At 43.3% G+C, this 12,785-nt stretch overlaps 1 protein-coding gene across 2 annotated transcripts in view; it reads right to left on the reverse strand.

Annotated features, from left to right (window-relative positions):
- The window catches only part of FAM168A (family with sequence similarity 168 member A), a 177,640-nt gene that overhangs the window by 21,509 nt on the left and 143,346 nt on the right, over positions 1–12,785 (reverse strand). The window contains exons 3-4 of one of the 2 annotated variants that reach the window (XM_040630830.1): positions 5,358–5,438; positions 578–604 (exon numbers count right to left, since the gene is read on the reverse strand). In XM_040630830.1, the coding sequence (XP_040486764.1) occupies positions 578–604; positions 5,358–5,438 (108 nt within the window). The remainder of the gene's footprint in view (positions 1–577; positions 605–5,357; positions 5,439–12,785) is intronic. The other variant, XM_040630831.1, reaches the window with a different exon arrangement.

The raw sequence follows: 12,785 nt of genomic DNA on the forward strand, positions 1-12,785 counted from the left end.
TTGGCCCTCACCTCTCACCATCCAGAAAAATGCCCTGGAAATGAGCCAGAGCTCAAGATCTGGGCTAAGGGAACAGATTATATCTAAGGTCAACCAGGTCTTCAAACATGTCAGACTGCCAACGGAGATGGAAAATCTGATCCTGGGCAGACTGTTTTTTGGGGTTCGTACAGGCATAATGCAGGCATTCCTCCACAGGGGCTGCCACAAAGCCAACAGAAGAGCCATACAGGCTGAAGAATTTTGTTCACTTGATTGTTTGAATTCAGCAGCCAGGTTAGGGTGAAAGTCTCTGACCTAGGTCACATGGGACCCCGGAGGTGAGGAAGGGGAAAGACGCCTTTTAGTGCCATGATCCTTCTTTGCTGCCCTAGGGGACGGTTCATGTGTGTCTCCAACCCATGATTTTGCACCATCAGACATGTTCCTGCATGCTTTAGGAACTGCTGCTGAGCCACCTGGGGGAGCCCAAGCCTAAGGGATGGGATTTGGGGAGGGAGGGCGAGGGGATCTACCGTTGTTACGAGATAACACATTCATAGGCCATAATACAGATGAGGAAAAATAGCTCTCCTACCATAAGCTGAATGCAGGAACTGAAACTCTGTTGGATAGAAATGTTAGTTGAAATTACCACTAAGAATTTGTGCAAAGTAGTACACATCGCAGTTACAAAAACAGACTGTCTCAAGATAGCAGTTTCCCCCAGGTGACATAGGAAACAGTGAATGCAGAGGGTGTGAAGTGCCTCTACCCTGGAAGGAACGACAGACTTGCCATCCAGGAAAGCCCACTCATCGAGAAGAAGCACCTCCGGGATGGGTGGCTAACCCAAGTTAGTGCTCTTTGCGTAACAGAGGGACTTCACACATGACAGAGGCTTTATGTACCAGAGGAAATAAGGTTCAGGGACAAAACCATCACCTCTGGCCTCTGAAGAACTGTCTGTAAAGCTCCAGAGGGCTAGGACCAATGCAGAGATACCTCACGTGAGACCTCTGGGAGAGTATGGTGCTTCAGACGGTGCACAGGCTGTGGTGTCAGTCAGACTGGGTTTGAATTTCAGCTCCACTCTTTTTTAGCTGTGCAACTCTGGACAAGTTCTTTAACCTCTGAGCAAAACTGGAAGCAGGAAGATTCAACTCACACAAGACTAAAGTCAAAACGTGTGACATGCCTTGCACAGTGCCGGGAATATGGCAGGTATTCAGAAAACACGTGTTCCTTTCCCTTGCCTTTCCTCAGGTTTGTCATACGCAAAATAGGAATACTATGTTTGCACTTTATAAAGCTGCAATGAAATCAAGTGAGACAGTAGATGAAAGTGATTTATAAACAGACTTCTTGTGACGAGGTATTTCATTTCTATCTATATTAGTTATTCTGTTTATCCTTTCATTTTCAAGTCAGATTACCAATAATGTGATACATCCTTTGGTTTCCAGATTCTGAAAACAAGTCTTAGTCGGCTCCTGCCTCCTGCAGGGCCAAATAGTTCTTAAATAAGATCCCTGAAGTCATTAAGAGCTTGGAAAAATCCAAGTACCCACACTGCTTTCAGAACCAGTGAAAGAGTGAAGTGTTTCCCTGCATCCTGAACAGATGACATCTCAGAGTACTCAGAGCTGCTAAAAATAGCTCTCTCTGAAGCAACTTCTTGGTCTCCTTGAAGAAGCCGAGAGAAATTTAAACCGGAGAGCCTGGCTCCTTTGCAGGCTTCTACCCCGCAGGCATCTCCTGGCATCACAAATGGCTGGTTCTGGCAGGAAGCTGAGAGTAACCTACATTGCCCTCTCTGTCCTTGAGCCAGCTCCTCCTCGGCAGGAGCTCCCCTACGGCAGTGCCGAGGCTGGCCTCCCGAAATATGAAACAGACCAGTTGTGTGTGCGCGCGCACACGCGCGCGCGCGCGTGTGTGTGTGTGTGTGTGTCTAACTCCAAAGGAAAGGGGATCTGCTCAAGGTCGCACCAAAATCAGTAGGAGAGTTAGGGCTATAATCCCAGTCCTTCCAACTCCTAGTTTGGGGCTTTCCGACACAATGTGTTAACACCACCCTCTATAGTGTATGGGTTTCTAAGGAAATGGTCAGGATGCTGCAGTCATGGCTTAGAAATATGTTGAAATTTGAAAACACAAAATCGGGGAAAATCAAGTTAGGTGAGGGCTGATATTTTATGTCTTAAAATTAAAGCTTTATTAGTACTTTACACCTGCCTGGAACTTTCCAAACTCATCTCCTTATTCCACAGTCCCAAGCTCCTCCTGTGTGCTCTCCCTAGTCTGTTTGCTCTAGTTTAACTCCTTAATTTCCCTCTGGCCAACTGCAGAGCACATAGCGGGATGCCTGGGTTTGGATCTTTGGGCTAGTTCCCAACTTCTCTAAATTTTAGTTTTCCCACTTGGAAAATGGGAATAACAATAGTAATTCAAAGGTTTGTTGTGATAGAAAACAAGTCAATATCCATAAAAAGCTTAAAATAGTCCCTGGTACATAGGAACCATTCAACAAATATCACCTATTTATTTTTATTGTCTGTCCTTCCACTTTCTTGCCAAACGAATCCTCGAACAATTCTACAAACCATCACCATAAGTTCTGAACATTAAGAGAAAACGCCCCAGTGCTGGAAATCAGAACCGTGATGAATTCACAGCCTCCAGCCTCAGTGGGCCCTCCTGTTACACAGCTGTGTTACCTTCTCCTTCACACCTTGACCTCTCTTCTTAAGAACCTTCCCTCTATCCTTGCTCACCTCTCTCTCAGCAAATCAGAATCATTAGACAAGAACTTTCCACTTTCTACTGGGGAATTTATCCTAAGCACATCCATCTATGATCTTTTCGTTAGTCTGAGAGGAAGCCCTGCCCTCCTGTGCGAGGCACCCCACTCCACCTGCTCCCCCAAACAGAGAAGAGAACGGAGCTCTAGATTTCTCACCTCACCAAAGCCTCCTTGAAGGCCTGGCTCCTGGCACCCCTCCTCCTATATCTCTGACTTGTCCTCCCCACTTACTCCTTCCCATCAACACTTACTTAACCATGCTCATATCTAAAACATGCCTCCTTTAATCCCGCCTCCCCTTGTTCTCCTTGCCCTCGTAGCCAAGGCTCTTGTAAAAGCAGGCTCCCTCTGCTAGCTCTGCTTCTTCGCTCCCAGCCTCACCATCTCATTGACTCTGCTTCCACTCGCCACTGGCGGCCTCCTGACTATACACACAACATATCTTCTTCGTTCCTGACCTTAGCAACTACTCACCTCATTTCGTTTTAGACCAGGTACTTTACCAGATCTCACAGCATTTAGATTTAAAGCATTTCTATACTGTGAGATATAGAAAACCACTGTAGCTCTTAAGACAGAACTTATCAAACTCGATTAACTCTTTTATCAGAGTTAATTTCTGCAGCTTTTATTGTTTCTGCCTCATATTATACATTATTTGGAAATATATATCTTACTGATTTAAAGTGAATATAGAATAAACTATTAATGCCGAGATGGATTTTTTTAGCCTGTGGGTCACTGCTACCCTCACAAACTCTGAGGGCAATGTCTTTAGCTTCCTCAAGTCTGAATCACGTCCAGTGTCATCCAGAGTGCCGTGGGCGCTGCAGGGGCAAAATAAATGTCTGTGGAATGACACAGCTATGTAAGCACTTTAGAGGTTAACATCACTTATGTGCATAAAATAGTTCTTGTCTCCTAAAAAAGAGGGGGGTCATAGTATGTGTGTGCATGTGTGTACAATTACAAAATGATCCCTACTTCAGAATGAAGTAACTCAGGTTCAGAGAGGTCAGGTGATTTAAGGTTGCTAATTTAGGAAGTGACAGAACTCAAATCCAGGTCTTCTGACATAGCCATGTTCTTCTCTCATTTAAATATTCTAGAAGAAAGGGAATATGGTAGGATGAGTGCTAGGTTGGCACAGAAAAGCATGAGACCAAGAACCAGAACATCTGCCAAAGGTTCCAGTCCATATGCTACTGCTGATTCACTGGGTAACTTGGACAAAACACTGCTTGTCTCTGGATCTCCTGTGTCAAGAGAAGGGGTTGAACTGCAGGATCTCTAAGGTCTTTTCAAGCTTTTTAACTCTAGAATAATCATTACTAAACAAGAAAACGGGTGTTATCATGGCATTCAAGGCCTTTCCACATCCTGCCCTTGGATATCTGTAGTTCAGATTCACCTATTATCTCCACCCCACAGTGTGCTTCAACCATTCTCACTACTTCCGGGTTCCTCAGCATCATGCCCTCACACTGCCATCCCTTTGCCCAGGCTCCACTCTGTCTAGAATGCTCAACTCTTCCTTTGTGTGCTTAAAAGAATGCCTCCCGCTTCTCCCTCGGGTCTCTATCGCTAGGCCCCCTGTGAGTCCTCCTGTACACTTTCAACCTCAGAAGACTGTCGTTCTCTCCTCTGCTTCCTCTCCTTACACGTATTCCCTTCACCATAATCATCACACAGCCGTAAATCTGTTTTAATGCCAGCTACCAAATGAACTATAAGTTATTTTAGGCAAAGATGGCTCTTTTTCTCTATTCTAGTGTAGAGGGCATTCAACAAATAAACACTTGTTGAGTAAATGAAGAGGAACTTATATAAAACCATCTACAGCCTTGAGGTAAGTAACACATTTCTCTGAGAGATGAGCTATCTTGTCCAAGGCCCCACAACTAGTGAGTTATCAGGATTCAAACCCAGGACTTTCTAAAGCGTCCATACTTTCTCCAGCCCCTTGAATGTTAAAGCACCGGCTAAGTGTGAGGGTTAGTGTCAGTGGTAAGACTCTGCACTGCTCCTAGCCCAAACTAGAACAAACTTTTTCAACATTTTCAAATCTATTTCAATCTCTATCCAAGGAGAGCTGGGCCTTTGTTATTTTTGAAAAACAGGTTCCTTCCCTCAGCATGAAAACCAGCTCTTTATCCTCTGGTGGCAAGTCTCTCACTCCGTTCCAAATCCACATCCAGGAAGTCTGGTGAGTGTGCGTTTGCGTCTGTGTGTGTCTCAATGGCAGCCTTAGGGGAAACCGAGCAAAGACTGGATTTGGACATTGTTTGGGAGAGCACAGAAGGTTCTGTGAGGAAGATGCATGTCTCAGATATGCCAGCAGAGAAGAGATGGGCCAACCTTAAGTCCCAAGGAGAAGGGAGGAGATTCTATTCCCACCCCAACCCTGAGGCTGAACTGCCCCAGTTCCCAGAGGGGACTCCCAGGAGAATCAGGCTTGGACACGTTGAGTCCAGAGCAATTAAGGACAGGGAAAGGCCAGCAGGTGGGTTTGTTTTTCCAAACAGAGCCCACCTCCCACCCCAGGCACCACGGCTGGTCTCTACTTTCTCCTTACCTGGAGCATAACTGGGGCTATTGGTGGGGTACAGGCTGGGATTGTAGGCAGGGGCTGCTGCCGGGTAGGCTGTAGGGTAACCTATGAAGAGACAAAAAAGCCCCAATTAGTTGGGCAAGAAGAAAAGGAAACAGAATCCAAGTCCCAGTCTTGGCCTTCAGCCTCTTCATGGGCCTTTTCAGACATATATGTGACCAGCTTATAGCCTCTATGAGAAAAGTCACCAATACCACAATCCCAACATATGCAGATTTTTAAAAAGTTTTCTATTTTTTAAAAAATCAGTATAAGAACTATATATCTAATATACTCACTGTAAAAAAAAAAAATTGAAACACCATAGAAGTAGTATGTGGTAAAAAGTTTCCCCACGGGTAGTAACAGCTATCCTTCCAGATAGTTTTCTACATCTTTTTTTCTTAAAGATTTTATTTAATTATTTGAGAAACAGAGTAAGCGAGAGAGAGAGAGAGCACATGAGCAGGGGCAGAGGGAGAAGGAGAAGCAGGCTCCTTTGCTGAGCAGGGAGCCCGATGCAGGGCTCGATCTCAGGACCCTAGGATCATGGCCTGAGCCAAAGGCGGACTCTTAGCCGACTGAGCCACCCAGGTGTCCTCTACACATTTTTATACACATATATTCAGTGGTGTTCTGGTAAATATTTAACAACTGGCTTGAGGGAACTGAAGTGGAAATCTATGTGTAGCATTCGCCAAGTTCCATGGTATAAATACTCCCACCACGGCCAACTTCAAACCATCAACGTCAAAAGGAATAGCTGGGAAAAGATGCTCACGACTGGCTCTCTAGCCCACAAGCCAGATCCAGCCTGCCACTGCATATTATACATAGGAGTTTTTGGTTTTTTGAAAAAAAAAAAAATGTTGAAAGGATTTTTTTCTAAGTAGTCTACTCCCCAATGTGGGGCTCAAACTCATGACCCCAAGATCAAGAGTCACATGCTCTATAAACTGAGCCAGTGGGGAGCCCCATTTTTTTGAAAATTTTATTGGGACAAAATACATATACATAAAATTTGTGATTTTAACCATATTAAGTATATAATTAATTCAGTGGCGTTGTGTTCACAATGTTTTACAACTATCTCCACTGTTACTAAGACTTTTTAATCACTACAAATTCTGTACCCAGTAAGCAGTAACATCCCATTCCCTCTCCCCATAGCTCCTGTTAACCTCTAGTCTACTTTGTTTCTATGAATTTGCCTATTCTAGATATTTTATATAAATGGAATCATACACTGCCCTTTTGTGTCTAGCTACTTTCACATTTGTTTTAAAGAGGGGGGAGGAGGATGGGCAGAGGGAGAATCTCTTTTTTTTTTAATTTAAATTTTACTTAGTTAACATACAGTGTAGTATTGGTTTCTGGAATAGAATTAAGTGATTATTCATTTACATATAACACCCAGTGCTCATCACAAGTGCCCTCCTTAATACCTTTCACCCATCTAGTCCATCCCCCGACTCACCTCCCTCCATCAACCCTCAGTTTGTTTTCAATCTTTAAGAGTCTCTTATGGGGGCGCCTGGGTGGCTCAGTTTGCTAAGTGTCTGCCTTCGGCTCAGGTTGTGATCCCAGAGTCCTGGGATCAAGTCCTGCATTGCGCTCCCCACTCAGCGGGAGTCTCCTTCTTCCTCTGCCCCTCCTGCCTCTCATGCTTTCTCTCTCTTGCTCTCTCTCTCTAATAAATATGTAAAATCTTAAAAAAAAAAGTCTCTTATGGTTTATTTCCCTCTTTTTCCCCTCCCCTTCCCATATGTTCATCTGTTTTCTTTCTTACATTCCACATGAGTGATATCATATGGTATTTGTCTTTCTCTGACTTATTTCACTTAGCATAATACACTCTAGCTCCATTCATGTCACTGCAAATGGCAAGATTTTTTTTATAGCTGAGTAATATTCCAGTGTGTGTGTGTGTGTGTGTATATATATATATATATATACGTGTGTGTGTATATATATGTATATATATATATGTATGTGTGTGTGTGTGTATGTGTATATATATATATATATATACACACATACACACCACATCATCTTTATCCATTCATCAGGCGATGGACATCTGGGATCTCTCCATAGTTTGGCTATTGTTGGTAATGTTGCTATAAACATTGGGGTACATGTACCCCCTTTGAATCTGTATTTTTGTTTTTGTTTTTTAATTAATTAATTTGACAGAGAGAGAGCGCACACACACAAGCACGAGGGAGAGCTGCGGAGGGAGAAGGAGAAGCAGGCTCCTCACTGAGCAGGGAGCCCAATGCAGGGCTCCATCCCAAAATCCTGGGATCATGACCTGAGCTGAAGGCAGACACTTCACCAACTCGGTCACCCAGGCGCCTCTTGAATCTGTATTTTTGTATCCTTTGGGTAAATACCTAGTAGTGTAGTTGCTGGATTATAGGGTAGTTCTATTTTTAACTTTTTGAGGAACCTCCATACTGTTCTCCAGAGTGGCTGCACCAGTTGGCATTCCCACCAACAGTGTAAGAGGGTTCCCCTTTTGAAAGAGAGAATCTTAAGCAGGCTCCACGCCCAGCACAGAGCTCAACACAGGGCTCGATCTCACAACCCTGAGTTCATGACCTAAGCTGAAATCAAGAGTTCATGACATAAGCTACTAAGGCAACCTAACTTCTTTCACTTTAACATTATAAGCATTTTTCCATATAATTACATATTCTTCAAAACATTATTTTAAATATCTTTATAATATTCCATTATGTAGACAGATCAAATCATTTAACCATTACTATGTTTTTAGGTTGTTTGGAATTTTTCACTATAATAAATACAACTATGAGAACAACCTAAATAAATCTTTGGCTACATCTCTGATTATTTTAGGAAAAAGTCTAGAAGTGAGATTTCTAGGTCAAAAGATAGTGCTATTTTTAAAGCTCATTCATTCAACAAATATTTGAATATCAACTCTGTGCCAGACACTGTGAAACCTGTACTTGGGGAGCTTCTACTTTTAAAGGGTGGGAGAAGGCAGTGGATAAATAGTAAATATGAGTGAACACAGTCTAAAGTGCTATGGAAAAGAGAAAAAGGGCAGGGCAGAGGGTGTCAGAAGTGCCAGAGTGCTGGAGGGAGGGCACTGCAATACTGAATAGGGTAACCAATGTAAGACACATTGAGAAGGTAAGATTTTCACAAAGACTTGAAGGAAATAGAGTTAACCAAGTAGATGACCGAAGAAAGAGCATTTCAGACGAAGGAAACTGTACAAAGCCCCTAAGTGGAAAGCCTTTGGTATGTGTCTGAGGAACAGCAAAAGGCCAGTATGGCTGAAGTGGAACAGATGACGGGGACAGTAGTAGCAGAGGAAATCAGAGTGCTAAAGGGCTGGTCAGTTCACAGAGGGCCTTATAGTTCTACTGAAAGCACTTTACTTTCATTCTTTGTGAAATGAGAAGCAATCACAGGGGTCTGAGCAGAAGAATAACATGATCTGACTTTCATTTGAGAAGGGTCACTCTGATTACTGTGTTGAAAACAGACTATAGGGGCCCCTGGGTGGCTCAGCTGGCTAAGCATCTGCCTTCAGCTCAGGTAGTGATCCTGGGGTCCTGGAATCGAGCCCTGCATCGGGCTCCCTGCTCAGCAGGGAGTCTCCTTCTCTCTCTGCCGCTCCCCCTGCTTGTGTTCCCTCTCTCTCTCAAATAAATAAATAAAATCTTAAAAAAAAAAAAACAAACAGAAAGAAAGAAAAGAAAAGAAAATAGACTATAACGGGGGCAGGGTAGAGAAGCAGAGACCAGTTAGGAATCTATTGCAAACTCATGGCAGTAGACGATGGGCCTCAGGACAGGGCAAAGTCAGCAGAAGGATGAGAAGCGGCATGCTAGGAGTTTTCGCCTACTTTGCCAACCTGCTTCCTAGATAAGACTATCAATTTGTACTTGCACTAGCAGTAGGTAAGTGCCTGTCTCACTGCTCCCTGCAGCTTTTTAGCGTTCATTGGTATTTTGACTGACGACGGAAAGCTGATTTTAAAAGTCAAAGATTAAATCTCTAAATCCCTAAAAGCTTCTTTGGGATTTGTAAATATTGCACTTTAATAATGTATCTTCGTTAATATGCCTTTCCCTAAATCCTTTCCAACTCCAAAGAAAATTCATCTCACTTTACCCCCCAATCATTTTCTGATTTCAGAACCAAGGCGGACAACTTATTGTCTCTCAATTAGCATTACAGAGGTCTGCCACTTATCAAGAAGAAAAGACAGGGGTTTAATCTGGAAAGCAAAGCGACCCAGTCTCATGGCTGAAATCTATATTCAGCTTCATGTGAGAGACTGTGTGGCCAAGGGTAATTATACCCCTGTTTTGTCATTTCAGATGCCTTTTACTTTGGGGGGAAATTATAGGATCTTCTTTCTATGTTCCAAGTAGATTTATTTTTCATTCACTTGAATTTGGCAGATAGAAGATGGCAGAATAGAAGGAGCTTTATTTGATCCTCCAACCCTCCTCATTTTATAAATGACATCCTCAGGCCAAGAGAAAGGAAAGGGACTCAGGGTTACAGACTGCTGATGCTAGAATGTACCTTAAAGGCCACTTGGTCCACCCTCACATTTGGGGCTACAGCCTCCTCTGACACGCTCATGGGATCCATTCAACCCAGCCCTTACATCTCTATAGATAGTGAACTCCTTCCTTTCCTGATACCCCTACTCCACTGTGAGACTACTCTGATTGCCTGAAAATGACTTTTCATACTTCACTAACTCTACCTGTAGCTTCTGCCCTTTAGAACAGAGCAAATTTGAAGACACATGCATCTCTAATTACAGAACTTATCACACTGTACATTACTGGTATGTTTATATTTCCTGTCCTGCCTCCGCTCCCCAAGCAGTAAGCTCCCTGAAGACACAGCTATGTCTTATTTGCTTATACACAAGAGCTCTTGGTCAGCTCCTCCTTCCTACTCTCTGTCAACACGCCATGCCCTCCCGTCCCCCTCCCTTTTCCCCTCCCCTCAGCCTGGACAGGAAGCATCTGAGCTTCTTAAACATAAGGTGGTGGTAAATAGTCTTTGTGGCCAGTAGAGAACCTCTTCCCCACCCTCTCTAAAAAGGGCATCAAAGGTAAGCTAGGCTTCCTCCCTAGAACTTTCCTGGTTTTGTTTTGTTTCTTGGTCCCCAACTGATACTATTCATCTTGCTGCTTCTGTTGCTGATGATGTTGGCATCTCTAAAGCCTAGCACAGATACGGCAGAAAACTGGTACTCAATGCAGAGATTATGGGGGGGGGGGAGGGTGGTGTTTGTACTCTGGAGCTATGAGAGGTTTGTAAACAAGAGAAACAAATCCAATAGGGTCCCTGGCTTTGAGAGAGTCACCAACTAATGAAGGAGAAAGATGAGTAAGTGGATAGTTAGAATGGTGCCTGAAAAGTGCCACGATATGGGTAGAGAGTGGCCAGAGAAAGGGCCTTCATTAACCAACATTTGTTTAGTACCTACTGTCTGTCAGGGATTATGCTGGACACTAGGTATTCCTGGATGTGGATCAGAAGGGAGAAGAATGACATTCTAGGCAAAAGCATGATAGGTAGCATTGTGGGGGCATCCATAAGAGGCTGGGTTGCGAATGATGGGCTAACCACACCTGAGGGGAAGGCTGTCTTGCCGGCTTGATCTCATAATTTTGTCTTATAACCATGTCTCCTTTTACGGCGGATGGTCCTAACTTACCTTCCTAGTTCTGTCACTCTGTCTGAGTTTCATATTGCTAGATGGGACTTCTCTCCTAAACTCCTGACTCATATAGTATCTAACTTACTCAACACGTCCACTTGCATGTTTGCGAGACTATCAGGGCTATACGGTGAGTGGTTAAGAATGTGGTCTCTGGACTAGATCTAGGCTTAGGTTTGAATCCCGGCAACGTCACTAATTATGTGTGTGATCTTGGGCCATGTACTTACCTTCTCTGTGCTTGAGTTTTCCCATCTGTAAAATGGGACTGTTATTTACCTAATAAGTTGCTGTAATTATTAAATTAGTTAAGACCCCAAAGCACTAAGAGCCAGGCAAACAGTTAAGACTTCAAAAAGTCAGCTATTATTATTATTATTTCAAACTTATGATATTAAAATATAAAATTTTACTTTTTATCCTATTTCCTTCCAAACCTGTTCCTCTGCACTTTTCTCTACATCAGTAAATGACAACTTTCTTCCAGTTCCTCAGGCCAAAAACCTTACAGTCATCCTTGACACTATTCTTTCTCTCCTATCCACATCAGTAAATCCTTTCAGTTCCACCTTCAGAATATACTCAGAATCTTACTGTCTCTCATTGCCTACACACTTTCTTTCCAGATTATTGCACCAGCTTCAAAATTGGTCTCCCTGCTTCTACCTTTGATTCTGTGCAGTCTATTTCCCACAGCGGCCGCAGTGATCCTATTAAAACATTAAATCAGATCATGACACTCCTCTGTTTAAGGCCCACAGTAGCTTCCCATGACAATCACAGGGAAATCCTTTTAAGGACCCACCTGGGCCTCAGCCACCTCTTCTAACCCCTTCTCCTACTATCTGCCCCCATGCTAACCTACTCGTCACACTGGCCTCCTTGCTGTTCTTCATGTGTCAAGCACTTCCCCGTTTCAGCCTTTACCTTTTCTATTCCTTCTTCCTGGAACTCTGTTCAAAGGTCACCTTACATTCTTTCTAAACTAGTACTCTGAACTTCCATTAATCGCTATGCTTCTTATCCTGTTTTGTTTTTCTTCACAGCACTTAAACTGACATACTATATATTTACTTGCTTGGGGGGGTGGTCGGTCTCCCACCACTAGAATGTAAGCTTAGGCCACAGTAGCACCTGCTAGTTTGTGGCTATTCCCTGATGGAAGTCTCCTCCTAACACACTCCAAAGACACTGTCTTTGACTCTCAAAGACCCAAGGGAGCAGAATACATTCAAGGTACTAGTCCTCCAAGGCTACCTGGATCTGTGGAAACTCGTCAGGGACAGAGATACTGAGTTCAAATAATACGTCATATACATTTCTTCCATTACTCATACAAACGATATTTTTATACCTGTGATTTCATTTGAGCCTCAAAATAACCTAATGTTGGGACATCTGTCTGGCTCAGTCAGTGGAGCATGCAACCCTGGATCTCGGGGTTGTGAGTTCAGACCCCGTGGTGGGTGTAAAGATTACTTAAAAATATCTTTAAAAAAAAAGAAACACTAATGTTATTTCTCCCATTTTATAGAAAAGTAAACAGAGATTTGGAGAGGTAAAGTGTCTTTTTGACTAAGATTTTTCAGCAAGTCAGTGGTGGAACTGGAAAGGGAATCCTGAAAGCAATGCCTTTTCCACAGCTGCCAAACAACTATGAGTTGGTCCTTGGAAGGAAGTCT

Source organism: Ursus maritimus, unplaced genomic scaffold (assembly GCF_017311325.1).
Source record: "Ursus maritimus isolate PB19 unplaced genomic scaffold, ASM1731132v1 scaffold_16, whole genome shotgun sequence".
NCBI lineage: Eukaryota > Metazoa > Chordata > Mammalia > Carnivora > Ursidae > Ursus > Ursus maritimus.